This window comes from Crocodylus siamensis, chromosome 8 (assembly GCF_052110815.1).
Source record: "Crocodylus siamensis isolate JL-2025a chromosome 8, ASM5211081v1, whole genome shotgun sequence".
NCBI lineage: Eukaryota > Metazoa > Chordata > Crocodylia > Crocodylidae > Crocodylus > Crocodylus siamensis.
In genome coordinates this window covers 47,585,441-47,605,623 of record NC_143402.1, presented here as the reverse complement: position 1 = coordinate 47,605,623, position 20,183 = coordinate 47,585,441, and the positions used below count along the sequence as shown (strand labels likewise).

The 20,183-nt window shown below is 47.4% G+C and overlaps 1 protein-coding gene across 1 annotated transcript; it reads left to right on the top strand.

Annotated features, from left to right (window-relative positions):
- Nucleotides 1-9,208: 9,208 nt before the first annotated feature.
- Nucleotides 9,209-14,873, top strand: PIRT (phosphoinositide interacting regulator of transient receptor potential channels). Its single transcript, XM_090061245.1, has 2 exons — nt 9,209-9,260; nt 14,506-14,873. Exons 1-2 carry the CDS (start codon nt 9,230-9,232, stop codon nt 14,871-14,873), a joined length of 399 nt encoding a protein of 132 aa, XP_089917371.1. The 5' UTR covers nt 9,209-9,229.
- Nucleotides 14,874-20,183: the final 5,310 nt, after the last annotated feature.

Sequence of the window (20,183 nt, the reverse complement as noted above, 5' to 3'; positions counted from 1 at the left end):
CTTTTCTGGCTCACCATGTCATTGGACTGGAATTCATTGCTGTAGGATGTTGCTGAGGTCAGGAACTTACCTAATTCCAATGAGGGATTCTACAATTATATTCATAATAAGACAATCCGTGTAGTGTTCAATGGGATCTAAAACCTTGCACTTTAGGTAGCAGAGCACTGTTCAAGATTAGTATAAAACTTTTGGGAGGCAGATTACCCTACGTACATCTGTTGTGGAGTTCCTTGGATTTTGTACTGAAGCATCTACTGCTGACCACTGTCCAAAACAGGACAATAAACTCAAGGAGTTACAGGTCTGGCTCACTGTTCTTGCAACCATGTCTCTGATAAAACTGTGTGAATAATTAATTATTTTAGTTTGCTAGTCAAGATGGAAGGGAGGTTGAAAATGGAGGGGAGGGTGTCAACAACCAGAAAAAAAAAACTGGAGTTTGAGTTCCTCCAAAAATCTTTTGTTTTATTTTGTCTTCCCTTTTTAATTCAAAATATTCTGGTGCTGTGACTCAATACCAGCCTGCACCACCCCTTCTCCTTTCCATGTTAAAGCAGCAGGCACCAGTCTATGAAAGCATCCACGTTCTCACTGAAAGAACTCCAAGTTTGCCCAGGCCTTGACTCTCCCAGGCTGCTGAGTCAACTTTCTGCATATTATCTCAATATGGTCTTTGTTTGGATGGGCACTGCTGACAGTGCCAACATAGCAAACACCCTTTGAGGACTAAAATAAAACCACAAGATATGGAATCTGTTGCCTGGATTACAGGTTCTGATCTCAAAGACGATGCTGTAAATCCTATATTCCACACAAGTGAATGACACTATTCTGATTTTTCACAAATAACAGTGCCAAAATCTGGCTCCAGGTCTGTGTAAAAGAAAGGCGCCATGTCTAAGCTAGTACCTTCCCATACCATTCTTTTGGCATGTGATTTAATTGCTAAGTGTCAATACATTTCATTCCTCTAATTCCTGTCAGTCAAGGATCTCAAATACCTTTACAGATACTGATTACAGTTCCTTGCACTGTGAAGCCAGAAAATAACATTCCCTCCTTCTGAAGATGGGGAAATAGAGACAAAGAGAAGTGTGAGTGACTTCCTTAAGGTCACATACTAAATTGGCAGCTGAACCCAAGGGTCCTGATTGCCTCTTTCCTTAACTGCTGACCCTCCACTCCCACATAGCCAGACTTACTACTGGGACTCAGAATTTTATAAAGCCATTCAAACCTATATGGAGCCAACTGCACACTGTCAAGGATGAGAGTCAGGGAACCAGAGAGTTAAAATATTTCCTGATATGCTGGTGAGCTCATCAGAGCTGGAATATGCTTTGTTGTTTATTAGCCACTCAACAGAACCCTGTAGGTAATATGAAGGGGAATGTATCAAGCTGCAAACGTGATTAATTTAGGAAATTGTAACACCAGCTTACTGCACATCTTATTCACGTGTGGGTCAGAGGCACCAACCCTGAGCTGTTAACCATGTAAGTAGGATTGTTTTAATTTTGTTGTATTGGAAAACTGCAGAGAATGTTCTCTGGACACAGAATAGGTAGGCTAGGAAGATTTTTCCTCTGGAAGGTGGGACTGTGTCCTACCTAAAAAGCTCAGGAAAAGGATGTTCAAATGCCTCGTATCTCCTGTTCAGTGATAATGTGACTCTGAGCAAGTTTATGAGACCCACTAAACTTTCTCTGACTCTAGAATCTATAAAAAGCCTGATACCACATGTTCCAGCAAACGGTAGATCCAGTTGTCAGGTACCCAAGTGGAATAACTCTGCATTGATTGCAAGATAATAATGCTAAATTTCCATGACTGTAATTTAGAGCAGTCTGCTTCCTTGTCATTCTGCTGACCCCACAGCACAGCTATTAGTCAGTAAAACTCATTTTACAAAGAAAATTTATATATCTGTGACAGGAGTTTGTGGATGAGGACATGTTCCTAGTTACACGTTGCAGGAAATCTCTTCGCTCAAAAGAATAAGAAGTAGGGTGGAGTAGTTGGTTTTAATATTCTCAACTGCTTTTAAAAGGCTTCATTTAGCACACCTCATAAATGGAAAGCTCCACCTGGAATCAACAAGAGCTTTTCCTGAAAGATCATGGTATGGAGGAAGTGTTGGTTGTTGAAACTGAGGTTGTTGTGTGTGAGGATGAAGTATATGAGGCCAGTGATACCCTAAGATCTGTACTCTGAGTTGTAATCTAGTTTTTGTAGATAAGTGAGGCAGGCTTGGATACCATCCTGGTGTGGGATGTTGGTGCATAAGCTTGTGACATCCTTGGTGGCTGGAAGGGTATTGCAACTGTGCTAATTTGCAACCTCTGCGTGGCTACATTCCATGTACATTGGACAAGCTCCTTCACTGATTCATAGCAACAGATAGTCTGAGGCCATTGGCCTGATTCTTATCTCATTAAACAGCAGTCACTAGAGGTACTCTGGACTTGAACAACCGTATCTCAAATCACAAACCAGTATTATCATTCAAACACCCATCTTACAAGGCAGCCAAATGCAGGAAGTGGAAATTCATGCAACCACAAAAATAAAAAACAACAGAAAAAAATTGTCAGCATAGCTAATGGCACTGTCTGTGAGCCAAATGAAAATGCAAGTTGTGGCAGAGCACCTTTTGGGTGCCTGCCACTTTAAGGGCTACAGCAGGCAGCTGCCAGGTGCCTAATGAGTGTGGCCATTTCCAGACACAGACCAGCCAGGCAGGGCCATCAGTTAGCTTCTTGCAGCCGAGGAAACAGCACCATCCAACTCACTTGTGGCATGACACATTCTAGAGGTAAGGGCAGGAGCTGGGGGGATGGCTTGGAGGCTCCTGGTCTTGGGTAAGACCTAAAACTGCACTCCGCTGGGGAAGGGTGGCCTGGTGAGGCTCCTGGTAGCATGGGAGTCCCCGGGAATTCCAGGCCAGTTACCTCCCTGGTGAAAGGTGAGTGTGGGGTGCCTCCTAACCCCAGCCCCCACATCCCTGGTGGGTAAGATCAGACAGGGGGAGCCCAGACTCCTGGTGAGCTCTGAGGCAGGGTCCAGGTCAGGAGGAGGGACCCTGGGCAGCACTTAAATGCACCTTAGAGTCTTGTGGCTGCCGAGGGGGAGCCAGAGAACAGCTCCTGAGAGTAGTGGCCCACAGAGGGGGTGCAGTGAAGAGGCCCACAGAGGGGGTGAGACAGAGGTGGTCCTGGTGAGGGGACTGAGAGTGAGTAGTGAGAGAAACCAGCATGAGGGTGCTGGGACTGTGAGCTCTGGTGGGGAGTGAGAGTCCCATGTGAGACTCCGGAGCTTGGGTCTCAGTGCCAACTGCTGGAGAAACATCTGTGAGGCATGGTACATGTGTAAGGGAAGGTCAGAATGTGTACTAAGGCCCTGGTGATCAGGAGAGCAAGAAAATGGGTAGCCTCCCACCTTAGTAACAATTTTCATATTTTGTCTACCAAGGCATGGCAGGTGAGCGAGGTGAGAGGTTACCCCAGAGACAGGCGGGCAGCCAGCGGAGACCCAGCAAATAAGCCACCCTGTTACAGAAGTGTTTTTAAGAATTAATCAGTTTTGGTCAAAAATCCCTTTTAGGGTGGGTGTCTATACTAGACATTTTACTGCACATTAGACACTCTAATGCACAAAAAAGCTTTAGAAGGCACTTTTTACACCTGGTCTGGGGAGGAGGGGGGATGTGCTTTAATTGGAGCAGCTCTGCCATGTTTTCTGTATCAGCATCCTGCACTTAACAAGCTCATTCAACAGGCTTTAGTTCAAGTGCCCCCACCACCATGGGGGGCACTTATACACAAGATGCAGGAGGCTTCTGGAGCATGGCAAGTGCCACACTCCAGAAGACTCAGTTAATGAAGTCTGCTCTAATATGCTGAAATTCCAGTGTGTTGGAGCAGCCTCAGCACTCATGTGTAGGAGCCCAGGATCTGCATGTGCATAGCATGTACTGTGCAGTAAATTAAACTAGTTTGTAGTTTGCTAGTACCAACAAACACAGGTACTAGATTAAGGGTACATTAGCCACTTCTCAGTAGCTCACATGTAGATGCAGACGTGGAACAGAATGCTTCCAGACAGCCTAGCCAGCAGGGAGCCACAGGGGTTGGGGAGAGTTGTCCTGGCTCAGCAGGATGCTGTGTGCCAGTTATATGGGGGCTGGGACCCTCCAGTTCACCACATGGCTGAGTGGGGACACTGTCTGCCAGCCACATGAGGACTGGGAACCTTCTGATCCCTATGTGGCTGGCAGGCATCATCCTGCCCAGCGGAAACAGCTCTCCCAGCCATGTGGGGATCAGGATTGGCCCCAGCCACCTGGCAGCTGTGCTGTCACATGCCGCAGGTGTGGCCCAGCTCAGCAGGGCACCGCACAGTGCTGCGCACTCTTGGAGCAGCTCAGGGCCACTGGGGCTGTCACCAGGGGCCAGCCCCACTCAGCCTGAGCAGCCCTGAGCTGCATGACAGTGTGTGAGACCATGTGGTACCTTGGTGAGCTGGGCCACATTCATGAGATGCGACAGCATGGGTGCCAAGTGGCTGGGGCTGAGACCCACTACCTCCCACTGCCCCACGCTGCATGGAGGGGCTGTGGCATGAGACTGAGCAGCCCTGACAGCCACTGCTGCTGCTGGTGAGTGCAGGCCATGCTGGGGGATAGAGCTGGGGCTGGGGAGGCGGGGGGGCTGGGCAAGGGAACCACGCCTCCCTACCTGCCCCCCCATGGTCTCCCCCCCCTTCTCCAGCCCCCTACCCCATATTAACCTGGCATGGAGCCAAGGTCCAGTTCCCTGCAGCCTGCACTGTTGCTTGCCCTGCATGGGCAGGCAGCATGCTTCAGCACCAGGGCAAGGGCCAGCCATAGAGATGCTCTAGGTGGTTACCAGAGCATCTCTGTTTAGGACCTGAACCTCTGGTTGCCTTGGGGCATGGTCAAGGACTGTGCCCTGCCCTGCTCTTTTCCACCAAGGTATTTTTTTATACCTGGAGATCCAGGTATCAAATTTTGACCCCACACTGCAAATATGCAGTGCAGGGAACATATTTTGTTCCCAGTGTGCCTCTTGCAGCATCTCAAACTGATTTGGGATGCTGCAAGAGGCACATGTATGCTCATCTGGATGTGCCCAAGGGGTTTTTCTTCTACCAGGACAACCTAAACTCTGAAAGAAATGTAGGGAGGAGGGTCATGTGATTACACAATGCACGAACAAAGTCTGTGCTGTGTTCAAGTAAAAGGAGCATGAAGCCAAAGACTGTGGGAAGGAATGAAAGTGTAACCTGTGGAAAAGACAGTGACATCTTTAGAGTGCCCCAGAGCCTATGCTAATGTTGGGAAAGGGGAAAACAAGAAAAAGACCCCAGAAAGTGATCTCCTCCCCTCCCTACAACACCCAATTGAAGCCAAGAGGCAGAAAGTGCCCTCTCCCTACACACACACACACACACCCAGAAAGGGAGGAGGCAGGAGGGGAACCTCTCCCCAAAAAAGAGAGAGAAACCCATGCTCAGGAAAATGTGATAACCTTGAGAAGGATTGTGGAGGAGCTTAGAAAACTTTAGGGGAGAGGACAACCTGGCTGTAGAAATGGAAAGGTAAAGAAAAGGAGGAAAGAGAAAGGGAGACCCAAAACTCTTAAGGGGCCAGTCTGGAAAGAGCCCCAGAAAAGGAGGAGGAAAATGAAGGCTCAGATATGCAAGTGCAGGCAGGAAAGGGGGAAATCCCAGAGTCTCTAGAAGAAACCCAGAATGCCTGGGTAACACCCCACTACCGAAAGAGAAGCAGGTCCTCCCAAACACATATGAGACAGCAGGAGGGGTCACACTTCTGGAAAGGGGCCCACAAACAGATGGAAGAGATGGGTCAGGAGAGGGGAGAGAGCCTCAAACCCCCTAAGCTTAAACAACAGAAATAAGACAGCTACAGCTCCCCCTTCCCACCCCCCAGCACTTTTTTACTCATGGAGATCCTTATAGCCTCAGTGAATGTGAGAAGTTTGTTTAGGAAGAAGAAATGAGACACTGTTGAAATGGCCGTGGTGCAACTACAGGCAGACATTCGTTGTAATCAGGAATGTGCCCTGCCCGGTTCTAATGACTATGCTGTATTCAAGAAGAGGTGGTAACACTGCCCCTCTTTCTGGACAGGTGACAGCGACGATTTGGCAGCAGGAGTCACGGTACTCCTGAAGGGAGACAGAGCGTGCCCCCTGAAGCACAGAGAAATCATTGCAGGCAGGTTGCTGTAGGTCACCCTGGAAACAGAAGAAGGGATTTTCAAGCTTTTGAATGCATTTGTACAAGCAAATAAAACAGTGAAACATATCTTCCTTAAAAACATGACAGTAATGGTGCCCAGTAATGGCAGGAGACATGAACTTCATCCTCAAGGTGGGCAACCGAGTAAGTGGAGGCCAAATGAAGGGGCAAGATAGCTCCTCCCAATTGCTGTAGCAGTTCCTATGTGAACACAGCCTGGTGGATGGAGGCAGAGGCCACAGGAGCAGACAGAAATTCACCTGTGTAGACCCCTTGGGCCAGTCTAAATCACACATAGACTTCATCTTCCTCCCAAAAGGGTGGAAGGTAGTAAAGACTGAATCCATGCTGGTCTGCTTCTCGGATCACTGCCTCCTAACAATAAAAGCAGAAATGAGAGGCAGAAATGAGAGGCAAGTGGATGTGGAAACTGAATGTGACTTTTATGGACTATGAAAAGAGTCAGCTGGAGTTAAGGCAGCACTAGTCAGGGTGGAAAACCCTCTGACCTGGATACTGAAACCACATACACTGGTGGGCCAGTGTGAAAAAGAGAAGAAGGGACTTCTTCCAGAAGCCTAGAAGCAGGTGTCAACAGATTAAGTCATGTTGAAAGTGGATTCCTTTCGTTTCTGGAAATACTCCTTCAGACAGAGGCATCGAATCCAAAGAGAATCCAAAAGGAATCCACTTTCAACATGAATTCATCTGGTGACAACATTGAGGGAAAAAAATCAATGCCAAAACATCCAATAAAACCTCAGATTGGACACCTAACAGCAGATAAAATTCAAACCTCGTTCGCTACATTGACTGCTTCGGAGAGAGAATGGATGATGAAATACTCAACGACAAACACCATTATATAACAACCACGTCCTATCAGAAAGAAGGGCCATAGAATCTCTAAGAGCCAACCGCCAAATAATAAATAAACCAGCAGATAAAGGAGGAACTACGTGTAACCCAGGTACACCCAAGGATGTGCCCTATTCTCAATCGGATGGGACAGGTAGGCAGGACAGGGTGCTGTGAGAAGGATGCTGGAATATTAGGTGGATCTCTCTTTCCTCTATAGAGTTAGCCCAGGCCCAACATTCTTAACTATATACACTATATTGAGCTGCAAACATCTATATATAAAACTTTTAAATATTTATATAGGTACAGGTATAGATAGAAGTATACATATAAAGGTCTGTAGCAAGAGGAAGCCTGCCCCAGGGAGGACATTCGGGTATGTACCCGTGCCCTAGGCCCAGAAGAGGGGTGGATCCTGGGATAATCAATCCAGCGAGTTTGTACCACAAGTGGGTTAGCTAAAAAAGACATCCTTACAGAGCCCATTCCACAGAATTAATACACCCAACTATTTATAACACCAGCAATAGTAATGGATACCAAATAGGGAACATAACTTCCAGATATTAGACGCACCCTATCGAGGTAAAAGAAGCCAACAGACAACTCTCTGACATGATCTACTATAAAAAAAATTTTTAAAAAACAAACACTAGAGGAAGATCCTACTTCCCTTTTCTCCTCAACTCAAAACCACCATTACATCATTTCCATCGGAACTACAAGAAAAACTTCAGACCCTAATCCCTCCACTACCCAATCCAGGGACTTTTTACCTGCTCCCTAAAATCCACAAGCAAGAAAACCCTGGAAGACCTATCATTTCAAACCACAGAACCCTAATGGAAGAAATAGCAGATTTCATCAAATCAAACTTAAAACCGCACATCACTCAAAGACCAAGTTTCATCCAAGATGCAACTGATTTCCTGACGAAACTCAAAAACATAGACCACCTTCCCAGCAATACTTTCCTACCCGCCATGGATGTCAGTAGCCTATACACCAACATCCCACATCAGGATGACATCCAAGCCTGCTTCAAATATCTACAAGAACAAGATTACAACTCAAAAGTACAGACCTCAAGATATCACCAAACTCACTTCATCCTCACACACAGCAACTTCAGTTTCAACAATCAACACTTCCTCCAGACTGTGGGGACAACCATGGGCACTAAAATGGCCCCACAATATCCCAAAGTTTTTATGGCCCACCCAAAAGAAGACATCCTCAAAAACTGCATCATCAAACCCTTACTATAACTGGGAGACACAGATGACATCTGCATTAGTTGGACAGAAACCCTGAAGTCTCTGATTGATTTCCACCAAAAATTCAACAATCTTCCCCCCTCCATCAGGCTATCACTTGAACACTCTAACACTGACATTTCCTTTTTGGACACCGTGATCAATATCCAAGATGGTACAATTCAAACCACCATATATAAGAAACCCATGGGCCAACATACATATCTACACAAAACCAGTAGTAACTCTAAACACACCAAGAAAGCTGTAATATACAGCCAAGTTCTCTGATACCACCGAATTTGTAGTGAGGAGAATACGCATGACTGCCACCTCACAAATCCCAAAAGGGCCTTAAGCCAACAACGACACTTCTTCAGAGAGAGAGATCACACTTTTGAAAGAGCTACCCAGACACCACATGAAGATTTGCTGCTGTACAAAAAGAAAATCCCCAGAAACTGCACACTATTAGTTATGACATATCACTCTTCCCTGGAACCTACATGGAAAAAGCTCAAACAACTGCACCCCATATTAGAAGAAGACTCCTCTCTTAAAGAGATCTTTTCCAGAACTACCCATCCTAGCCTTCAAATAAGCACCAAACCTCACTAACCTCATCACCAGAAGTATACTCCTTATGACCCAAACCACAGTAACAAATTGATCCAGACCATGCCAGGACAAGAAATGCAAAACCTGCCAAAACATCTCCACCACCCCCACAATTACCACACCCCACAACAGAACCACCACCATCCCTGGATCTTACAGTTGCGCCTCCAGAAATGTAATATATCTCATCCAGTGCACCAAATGCCCTAATGGAAAATACATTGGAAAAACCAAACAACTGAACACCAGAATGAATGCATACCAAAAATATCAAAGATATGAACACCCAACTACCTGTGGGGCACACTTCTCACAGGACAATCACTCCCTCTCTGAGCATTACACCTTGCCACACTTTTAGCTTCTCTCATTCCTTGGAGCCTCAGAACAGCAGAGACTCCCTATGCCTGAAGAAGGGTGACTGTGCCTGAAAATTTGCTAAGGACTTTTTTTCCAACTACTCAGTTGGTCTAATAAAAGATACCACATCTACTAAAAGAACCTTGCCTGCCTATGTCCTTAGATTGACACGGCTACAACCAAAAATGCACAGTCATTTAGTACTTGTATAAACAAGTACTGTATGACTGCACAGTAATGACTGTGAAGTCAGCATCTCATGTAGATGCAGCCAGTGTAAACTCAGACAGCTAGGAACACATAAATATAAGAAGCTCTCAAAGGAACAGTGTGGCCCACTGGACAAGACACTAGATAGGAGAACTCATAGAGCTCTGCTGCTCACACCTCCCTGCTGGATACAATGAGTGTTGTGAGTAGTGTCCTGAAAAGTCAGCTTTTCTGACTGCTGCCCAGCAGCATGTGGGCTACTAGATGGTGCATTCCAGTGATTACAAATAGGCCAGATTAACAGTGCTTGGGATTCTTCATTTTCCACTAAGAACAAATGGGAACCTAGGAGCTTCTGTCCCCGTGCGAAAATCTAATAATTTTATGGTGGTGCCACAGAGGGAACCAAGGGTGGATTCAGGCAGGGTTTGGGGATGAAGTCACCCCCCACTCTCCCTCTGCCCATTAATCCCTGCTCCAGGAATATAAGCATATGAACACTTAAAGCTCCTTCAAAAGGATAATGTTGCAAAAGGACATAAGTGGTATATTCTAGGTGTTATGTATAAATGAGATAATAAAAAGTCAGTTGCAGCACACCTATTCCAACTTTAATATGTCTTCATCTGGGGTTAACTTTGGAATGGGCCTCCTCCATTTGAACTGCTCTCAGCTCATTCACAAAATTAGAATTTTAGTTGCTGCTCTTTTGAAACTTCCCCTTTTGAAAGGGGTCCGTGCATTCATGGGTCCACACTCTGCAAGCTGAAAACACACTGTTCAACAAGGAGAGTTGAATTTCCATTCAGGTATAGCTGAGGCAGTCAATTGACTTGACAGATCATTATTATCTACTGGATTAAAGTTAATCTCTTCATTCCAAAGGTATTAAAAAATCCTTAATCCTTCTCAAATAAAGCTGACCATTCTTCTGCAATTATTCTATCTTTTATCTTCTCCTGGTAATATTTTTCTGCTCCCCTCCTGGCCCCTCCCTGCTACATGTCTAATACAGGTGTATTGCTTCCTAGGAAGCTGTATAGAATGAGTAGGTAAAAAATGGTCTGTAGGCCAGATCCGACCTGCTGAGGGATTTTGTCAAGCCTGTGGTGGGTGCTTCAGTCCTACCCAGCCCAGGGACAGGGACAACCCAAGCCATGGCACATACAGTTGGTCCTGCTGCCCCTGAACAGCAGTCCCAGCAGTGATGGATCCTTCCAGGTGCTGCTGCTAGACCCATTCCTGCTGCCCAGGCACCCCAGCTCAGCCCTTCGCCCACTGCCAGGGAGAAAACCTACAAGGGCAGGGCACTAGGCTGGGCTGCTGGAATGGGGCCACAGACCAACATTCAAGGGTGGGACAAGATAGCCAGGCTGGGGAAACCCAAAGATCTTGGGGAGGTGACAGCACAGGGATAGGGCCGAGGAAGTTGCAAATTGCTGCCCACATACCCTTGTAATGGGTGCAGGTTCTGGAGGCAGCAGTGTGCAGGAATTGGTTCATGGTAGTGCCTCAGTCTAGCCCCGTGGTATCATCACACCAGTCCTGGCCCCAGATGCAGCTCCCTGCTCAGCTGTGGTTCCTTTGCATCAGCCCAGCCACACACCCTGGCCATGCAGCTCCTCACCAGTCTCCCTGGAGACCCTAGGATTGCAGGATGCTGACAGCACTGAGCAGAGGGCAGAGTCCCAGTGTTGTGGGAAGGGACATGCAGGGCATTGATTGTGGCTCTGCCGTGGCTCCATGCTGACACTGTCCCAGGGTCCTGGGGTCTCTATGGAAACTGTCCAGGAGCCATGCAGGCAGGCCACATGGCCAGGTGGATAGGGAACTGTGTCCAGGGCCAGGATCTTGGGGAGCAGACAGCATGGAACTGGGGCCAGGGTAGAGCCAGTCCCTGCACACCCTACCCTGAGGAACTGGAGCCCATCTCAGGGGTGTGTGGGCAGCAGATTACACCTCTGCCCTGGGCCGCATGCCCCCTCCCTTTGATCCTGGCCTCGCCTGCCTGTCCTGCTCCTGAACGCTGCTCCCCTCCTGCCTATGACCCCATCCCACATAGAGAGTTTTGGTGACCTGTAACACCTAGGAGGGGGTGGGGGGGTGAGGAAGGCAGGATGGCAGTGGTGACTTGGTCTGCAACAGGTCACCAAAACTCCATGTGTGGCACATGGGCCAAAATAATTACCTACCCCAGCTATACAGGGTGGATCTGTTCCTAGGGAATTCAAACCTATAACAAATGAAAGACAGGGAAGGGAGGAGCAGAGCTATAAGTCTGAGCTGTGCAGTGCCACAGCAGTCAGAGGCAGGAGGGAGTTGCAAAGGTAAGGCAAGGAGGTAAGTTACTGCTGGAATTATTTCTGGGATTATTTCACTACAGCAGATGTGGGAGGCTGAAGCAGCAGTGCAACCAGGGTGGCCTAAAGCAGATCCACAAGGCTGGGTCTCCCTGGGTAGGGATACTACAAGTGGGTCAAGTGAGTCCTCTCCTGATTCCAATTGCTTGTTTCTGTATATTGAGGGAGGAGAAATACCTATGGACATGGTGCAAGGAGCGGAGAAGCAGTTGGGGAGGCAGTTTCAGCCCTGCCACCACTTGATCCATGGTCAGGGGCTGTGAGATGTAAGGGGAGACTGTTTGGGAGTATTTTTTTAGGGAAAGGGGATCCTCTGGGCAATGAACAGCTGGATGGCGAGGACACAGGCACCACAGGGAGTTTTGGGGGAGGGGTTTCTGTGGGGTGAGGAGCAACTTTGGCATTATGTTGATGGAGATGTATGAGAAGGTTTGGAGCTAAGAGAGGTGGTGGGGTTGTGAGCCTGAAATGCAGTGTCTGAGGGGTTGGGAGCAAGAGGGATTTTGGTGAGTGTCCAAGGCTGCAGTGAGATTTGAATACTCAGAGGAGCAAGGGAGGCCTCAGTGGGGTGTGAGCAGGGTGCTGAGGGATCAGGGGGTATAATTGTTTTGTGCAGGGTGTAGTAGATTCATGGGGGTGCTGAGGGGCCATGTTAGAGCTCATGAAGGTTATGGTAGGGTTTAACGTATTTAGGGTAATATGGGGTCAGACTGAGCATGAGGGCATGTGTATTTAAGGGGGCAGAGCAGAGCATTTGACGTGGCAGGGCAATGGATAAAGGGTGATGAGAGGTACTTTGAAGCCATAGCAGAGTGTATGAGGGACTCATGTTGGGGTTCAGGAAGCAGTTCTGTCCACGGCCAGGCTGAGGGGTAACAGCTGTTCCCCACTTTCATCAGGTGCCTGCCTTACCCTGGAGCTGGCAATCAGACCCAGTTATTTTTGTTTTTGCTTGTATCACAAATTGAATAGCATAGCTTTAGGACCCTAGCATATTAATAAATCTTTTATTTTATTTTATTTTATTTTTAATTGGATGAAAATATGCTCTGTGTTATGGCATGATGCATCATAACACCTCCACCCCCATTTTCAAAATCCTAGATCTGCCAATGGAGACAGCAGAAGCCTTGTGAATTGTTTAGTTCAAAGTCTCTCCCTGCTCATGGTCTGGATACAAAGTAAAGGTTGTCTGCTTTTCTGCTTAGTGCCTGGGCTCAGTGGGAGCATCTGTATGAGACATTTACTGTGGAGTCACTTAATTAGCTCCTCGGTATAAGTCTCAGCATCTACATGTGCAGCCCTATTAGGCTACAGTAAACTAAACTAATAAATGCTACCACAAGTTAGTACTTTTAAATATGGGTAATATCCTGTAGGAGAGTTTTTTAGTGCACAGCAATGCGTATGTAGATGCTGACAGGGCCATCTGGGGCACAAGGGTGCCTCAGTGCAGAGGCTGCCTGATGACTAGCCCCACACTGGAGCGTCCTTCTGCCCCCGCCAGACCCTCTGCAGCATACTGAGCTGGTTTGGAGTAGCCCCAGGTTAGCAGGATGATTGCCCAGGTCCCTGCCATCCTGGGATGCTCCAGCCTGGATCAACATGCTACAGTACCAGGTCTTCATTCAAATGACACACTCAGAAACTATAAACTCCAGCAGAATATGCACCAGAGTGTATTGCTGTGCATTAATTGCATGTGTAGACATACCCAGTCTGGCCCCAAGTGAGCCTTGATGGTGCAAACTGAAATCGAAGTACTACCAAAGAAATGAAATGCTCCTCTGTTAACAGAGGAATACCAAACTGTTCTGCTCTGTGGGTGCGTCTACACATGACACTTTACTGGGCATTAGACTAATTTGATGTGTAATAGTGTCAGCATCTACATGTGCATGGGACTTACTGTTCAGTAATTAGGCTACTGTGCTGTTTGCTAGTACTAACAAATGCAGGTACTACATTAACGTTGCAATAGTAACTGCACAATAACATACATGTAGACGCTAACCATAAGCAAATTTCTCCCAGTCAGCCTGGCCAGTGGGAAGAGTTGTCCCAGCTCAGCAGGATGCTATGTCCCAGCCATGTGGGGATTGGGACCCTCCTGATCACCACATGGCCAAGACAGCTATCTCCACTGGGCAGGGACACTGTCTGCCAGCCAAGTGGTGTCTGGAGAGTCATGTGAGTGAAAGACAGCATATCCTCTGAGGGGTGGTGGCTTTCCTGGCCATATGGGGATCAGGACCCTCCTGATTCCCCACATGACTGGCAGGCAGCAAACCCACCAAGTGGGGACAACTCCCTCAGCCATTTTGGGATTGGTCCCAGCCCCCATGCCCCTGCCAGCATGCGTAGACATGTCCTGTATTGAATAGCACTTACCTTAGCTAAACAGGAACCACTGAACAAATTAATCTCTTAATTGAGTTCAGCCCATGCATCATTAACCTGTTCTGCTTTATTATCTGTCCTTCATTTCAGACTTTTCTACCCAGACCTTGCAGAGCCTGATACTGTGGGAACCCATCCCACAAGCATGGAGGAAACTGAGAAATCTCTTCAATCCCAGGCCATTCACACAAGTCACACTACCAGTATCTTGTGCATTAGCTCCAGGAGTGAGTCTGTCTGGATCAATGCATCTAGGAATAAGTGGGATGTGTATCACAAGCCCATTATTGTGATGTCTGTTGGAGCAGCTATTTTCCTTTTTGGAATGGTAATCACCAGCTTGTCCTGCATTGGAAATGAAAATCAAAACATTTACAAAATGTGTGGCCCAGCTTTCCTTTCTCTGGGACTAATGCTTCTAGTATGTGGCTTAGTCTGGATCCCTATCATTCGGAAGAAACAGAGACAGAGACAGAAGTCACGGTTCCTACAGAGCCTCAAGTCTTTCTTCTCCACCCGCTGAGGACAGTTGAGGTGCAGCATTTACAGAAAGAAGTGCTTAGCAATTCCTTTCTTCCCATTTGGATTAGCCATGAGAATAAATTATGGTCTAGTCCTACTTTTGGATCTATTTTGTCAGTCTTTCTCTTCTGATCTTCTCTTCTGTCTATGGGTGAAGGTCTGCCAAGGTGCTTTACTATCTGCAAGTAAATTTCACATAATGTGCAAGGAGTTTCATGATAGGAGAACAGATTTCTGGAGTTGAGACTAACAGGAAACCCCCTTTTTAACCCAGCTTTCACTGTAGCATTTGACCTTGTATTATATATCATACAGAATAAAAACTCTAAATCTTTTGTTCCTTCCCAACAGCTCTGTTCCTGAAAGATGTTTCACTAATAAGTGTGATTCTAATCTTATAGTCTTTATTCTTGGGAATGACTCTTAGCTATGGGAGAAACCCTACTGATTAGGCAGCAGTACTGGTGTGACTAAGAGTCACAAAATAGTCATGGACAGTCTAAAGGATTTCAGATGATTCGGATATATTGTTTTAGTACAAGATAAATCACAATGTTAAGCAGAATCATTATTATTGTCAGTAACCACATGACCAAAACTCTATTTTTCACTAAGATGTCCAAGCAAGAAATTTCAGATCTAAAAGTGTCACACTGCTAAGGACAGTACAACTGATAAAAGAAAACACACTGACTGCCTCCAGATGAGTAAGTATGTGCCTGTTGCGGCATCTCAAAGCAGTTTAAGATGCCACAAGAGGCATGCTGGTAGCAAAAAAATGTTCCCTGCACTGATACCAGGAAATCACAATATCAAAAAACAAACAACCAAAAACCACTCTGCCCCAGCAACAACAGCAGCTGTCAGGGAACTCCTGGCCATTATGTGGCAGAGAGCCCTGGTTATGGGCACTGCTTCAAACCCAGTGCAGAGGGTAGGTGGAGGGGTGGGAGCATGGCAGCTCTCCCAGAAATCACCCCCACAACCTCTCCCAACAAATCCCATACATCCACCCATCCCCGAACAATCCCCCAACATCCACCCATGCACCCCACACACCCCACACACCCCTAACTCCCACATACCCACCTACACATGCCACATGCACAACCCCCTATCCCCTCCCAGAAACCACACTGTCCCCCGTCAGCCTCACATCCCTACTTACCGGGGACAGCGCCTGTGTCTGGGTCACCACTACAGCCTTGCCCCACGTTCTATCTCCCCAGCATGGTGAGGCAGCGTGCTTGGCCAGCAGGGGCATGGGCTGCTATAGAGATACTCTGGCCAGATGCCAAAGCATCTCTCTGGAGGACCCAGCCTCCGGTTACTTCATGGCATGCTCCAGGAGTATAGCCCTTGTTTTTTTTGTTTGCATGGTTTGGGGGTTTTTTGTATATACTGGTATTTCCCAGTATCAGATTTAGAGTTTGCCCTACAGGTATGCACACATTTGACTCAGATCAAAACAGGAGGGGCACAATTGCTCTCACATTGTGCTTCCAAGATGCATTGTTTTTCTTTCCCTGAAATAGTTTCATAGTTTCTAGGGTCGGAAGGGACCTGAGTAGATCATCTAGTCCGACCCTTTGCCATGGCAGGAAAGAGTACTGGGATCAAACAACCCCAGCAAGATGTGCATCTAACCTCCTCTTAAACACCCCCCGGGTAGAAGCCTGCACCACTTCTCTTGGAAGTTGGTTCCAGACCCTAGCTGCCCTGACCGTGAAGTAGCGCCTCCTGATATCTAACCTAAACCTACCCTCTGCCAGCTTGTGACCGTTATTCCTGGTCACTCCTGGTGGTGTTGGGGGGAACAGTGACTCCCCCAATACCTGCTGATCCCCTTGACTAGTTTATAACAGGCCACAAGATCCCCCCTCAGCCTTCTCTTTTGGAGGCTGAACAGGTTCAGGTCCCATAGCCTCTCCTCATAGGGCCTGCCCTGTTGTCCCCTGATCATACGAGTGGCCCTCTTCTGGACCTTCTCCATGCTGTCAACATCCCTCTTGAAGTGTGGCGCCCAGAACTGGATGCAGTACTCCAACTGTGGCCTGACCAGTGCCACATAGAGAGGGAGGATCACCTCCTTGGACCTGTGGATGCATGACAATGCGCGGTTAGCCTTCCTGACTGCCTCCCCACACTGCCGGCCCATGTTCATCTTGGATCCTTTTCCGACTCCGTGCTGACAAGAGGGGAGTTCCCCAACCTGTAGGTATGGTGCCGGTTGTTCCTCCCAAGGTGCATCACCTTGCACTTGTCTATGTATTCTCGTCCGCCCACCCTTGTAACCTGTCTAGGTCTGATTGTAGCCTGTTGCATCCTTCTAGTGTGCCCACGTCCCCCCACATCTTAGTGTCATCAGCAAATTTGAACAGGATGCTTTTTACCCCCTCATCCAAATTGCTGATGAAGATGTTGAACGGTGTGGGCCTGAGGACCGAGCCCTGTGGAACCCCACTGCCTATGTCCTTTCCAGGTTGAGAAGGACCCATCCACTACCACCCTCTGGTATGAACCACAATAACCATGCATGTATACAACAGGATATTCCAGGGAAAAAATGTTAATATATTTTATCCAGCATATTATAGATGAAGTGGGAAAATGTATATGCACATTTGTATGATCCCAGAACAAAAGGCTTTCTCTTGGGACAAATGAGACATCTGCTCATACCCTTAGGGGTTCAAATTTCTTGGGGTAGGGGGGAAAAGAAGAATGGTTTCTTTTTGTATCCTTTAAAATTCACAATCTTTTTTTGTTGTTTCAATTGTAGATGCTTTGATAACTTCCTTTTAATTTCTCCTTATAACCATAATAGCCTCTTCAACCCTTAAAAATGTATGCAGCAAATGCTCAGAAAATTTATATTGAAATAAAGGAAAGATAAGAATTTACACCTGCTGTACATCTGTCCCTCTGACACTGGCCCGCTGGGAGAGTGTGAACCTCCCTTACCTGATGGCAGACAGACTGTATCAGCACACTTGCTTCTTGTCACTGGAATCATGAGATCTTAGCTGAAGAAGAGAAATGTTCAGTGTGGTTCTTTCAACAAAGAGGGGTTTGCATTTACAGGATAAGTTTTCATTCTGTCAGGCAGGACATGAGTTGAATGCCCTTTGTACAATAATCCCATTCTCACGCTACTAGCTTCCTGACACTACAAACATTTTTCTAATTACTTTTTGCAGTACATGATGAGTCCATCAGACTAGTTATTAAATTCAGCTGAATGCAGAGTTACCTTCAAAAGTTTTTTCATAGATTTCATAGACATTAGGGTTGGAAGGGACCTCGGAAATCATCGAGTCCAGCCCCCTGCCTAAAGGGCAGGAAATCAGGTGGCATCATAGGATCCCAGCAAGATAAGCATCCAATTTACTCTTGAAGGTGTTCAATGTAGGTGCCTGAACCAACTCCAATGGCAGGCTGTTCCAGACCTTGGGGGCTCAGACAGTAAAGAAATTCTTCCCTATGTCCAGCCTGAAACGGTCTTGTAGTAGTTTATGACCATTTGACCTCATCATCCCTTGGGGCTCTCTGGTGACCAAACATTCCCCCAGATACTGGTGGTCACCCCTGATAAATTTATAGGTGACCATCACATCACCCCTGAGTCTGCGTTTTTCCAAGCTAAAGAGCCCCGTGGCTCTCAGCCTGTTGTCGTAAGGTCTGTTTTCCTGATCTCTGATCATGCGCGTGGATCTTCTCTGGACTCTCTCAAGCTTCTCCACATCTGTTTTGAATTGTGGAGCCCAAAACTAGATGCAGTACTCCATCTGCAATTCAAAAATCTGTGCCAGAGGCTGGGCTATGATGCTCACCAGCTCCTTGAGTACCCTGGGGTGTAGATTGTCAGGGCCAGCTGACTTGAAGGTATCCAGCTTCTCAAGGTATTCCTTCACAAGGTCAGCATTAATGGAGGGAAGGGGATCTCCCTCACCCGGACCTCCCTGTCCCATAGTGGGCATGGGCGTCCCATGGGACTGATGAAAGACCAATGCAAAGTACCCATTTAATAGGTTGGCTTTTTCCTGGGCGTCAGTATCAGTTGCCCCATCTGGTTCAGCAGGGGTCCAACGTTGCCCTTGCTTTTCCTCCGGCTCCCCACATATCTGAAAAAGGACTTTTTATTGTCCTTGATGGTCGAAGTTAGTTGGAGTTCAATTGCAGCCTTGGGTTTCCTGGTTTGCTCCCTGCAAGACCAGACCAGTGCAGAATAATCCCCCTTGGAGGTGAATCCCATCCTCCATCCTTTGTAGGCCTTTCTTTTTAGCCTCAGGGGGTCTGCTAGATCTCTGGAGAGCCAGGGGGGCTGCTGTGCCCTCTTGCTGCCTTTTCTCTGAGATGGAATAGAATTAGCTTGTGCATTGAGGATTGCTCCCTGAGGAGCAACCACTATTCTTGAACTCCCCTCTCCCTGGGGTCGTGGTCCCTTAGGGCCTCACTGACAAGCCTCCTGAGCTTGTCTAAGTTGGCTTTCCTGAAGTCAAGGACTTCTGTGATGCTGACTGACTTGCCAGCTTTATGGCAGATGTTGAAGGTAATCAGCTCATGGTTGCTGTCACCCAGCTTCCCATTGATCACTAGGTCACTGATTAGGTCATCTCCAGTAGCCAGTACCAGGTCGAGCAGCGCTTTACCTCTCATTGGTCCGTAGACTTCTTGAGTCAGGTAGAGGTCATCCACGCACAAGAGGAATCTTTGTGACCACTCAGATTTTGCTGAGTTATCCTCCCATGAGATGTCCAGGTAATTGAAGCCACCCATGACAACCATGGTCCTGGAGCATGTGGCCTCAGCCAGTTCCTGGGCAAACTCCTGGTCAAGCTCTTGACTTTGAGTGGGAGGTCTGTAGTAGATTCCCACCATTGTGTCTCCTGTGCTGTGTTCCCCACAGATTTTAACCCAGAGGGTCTCCAGTCATCCACCATGGTTGCCAATATCAGCTTACAGGGATGCGTAGCTTTTCTTAACATAGAGAGCTACACCCCCACCCCTTTTATCTACACGATCCCTCCTGTACAGGGTATAGCCATCTATACCCATGGTCCAGTCATGGGTGGAGTTCCACCAGGTCTCCGCTGTCCCTATGACATCATAATTATTTGCATTAAGCAGGAGGACAAGCTCCTCCTGCTTATTCCCCAAGCTCCTGGCATTTGTGTACAGGCAGGCAAGTGTCCCCTTGGGGGCTCTTGCCTTGCCCACAGATTGTACCAGGGCTGCGGCAGGCGTGGGCTCCCTTAAGTGCCTTGGCCTGCTGGCTTTGCAAGGGTTGCTCAGTGGGCCAGCAGTGGCA

What these genes read in the sequence shown, in the direction of transcription:
- PIRT (XM_090061245.1), top strand. Translation starts at nt 9,230, where the DNA reads ATGGAAAATACATTGGAAAAACCAAACAACT. An exon ending in ATTGGAAAAACCAAACAACT is followed by an intron (nt 9,261 to 14,505) that starts GAACACCAGAAT and finishes GCATGGAGGAAA; the next exon opens with CTGAGAAATCTCTTCAATCC.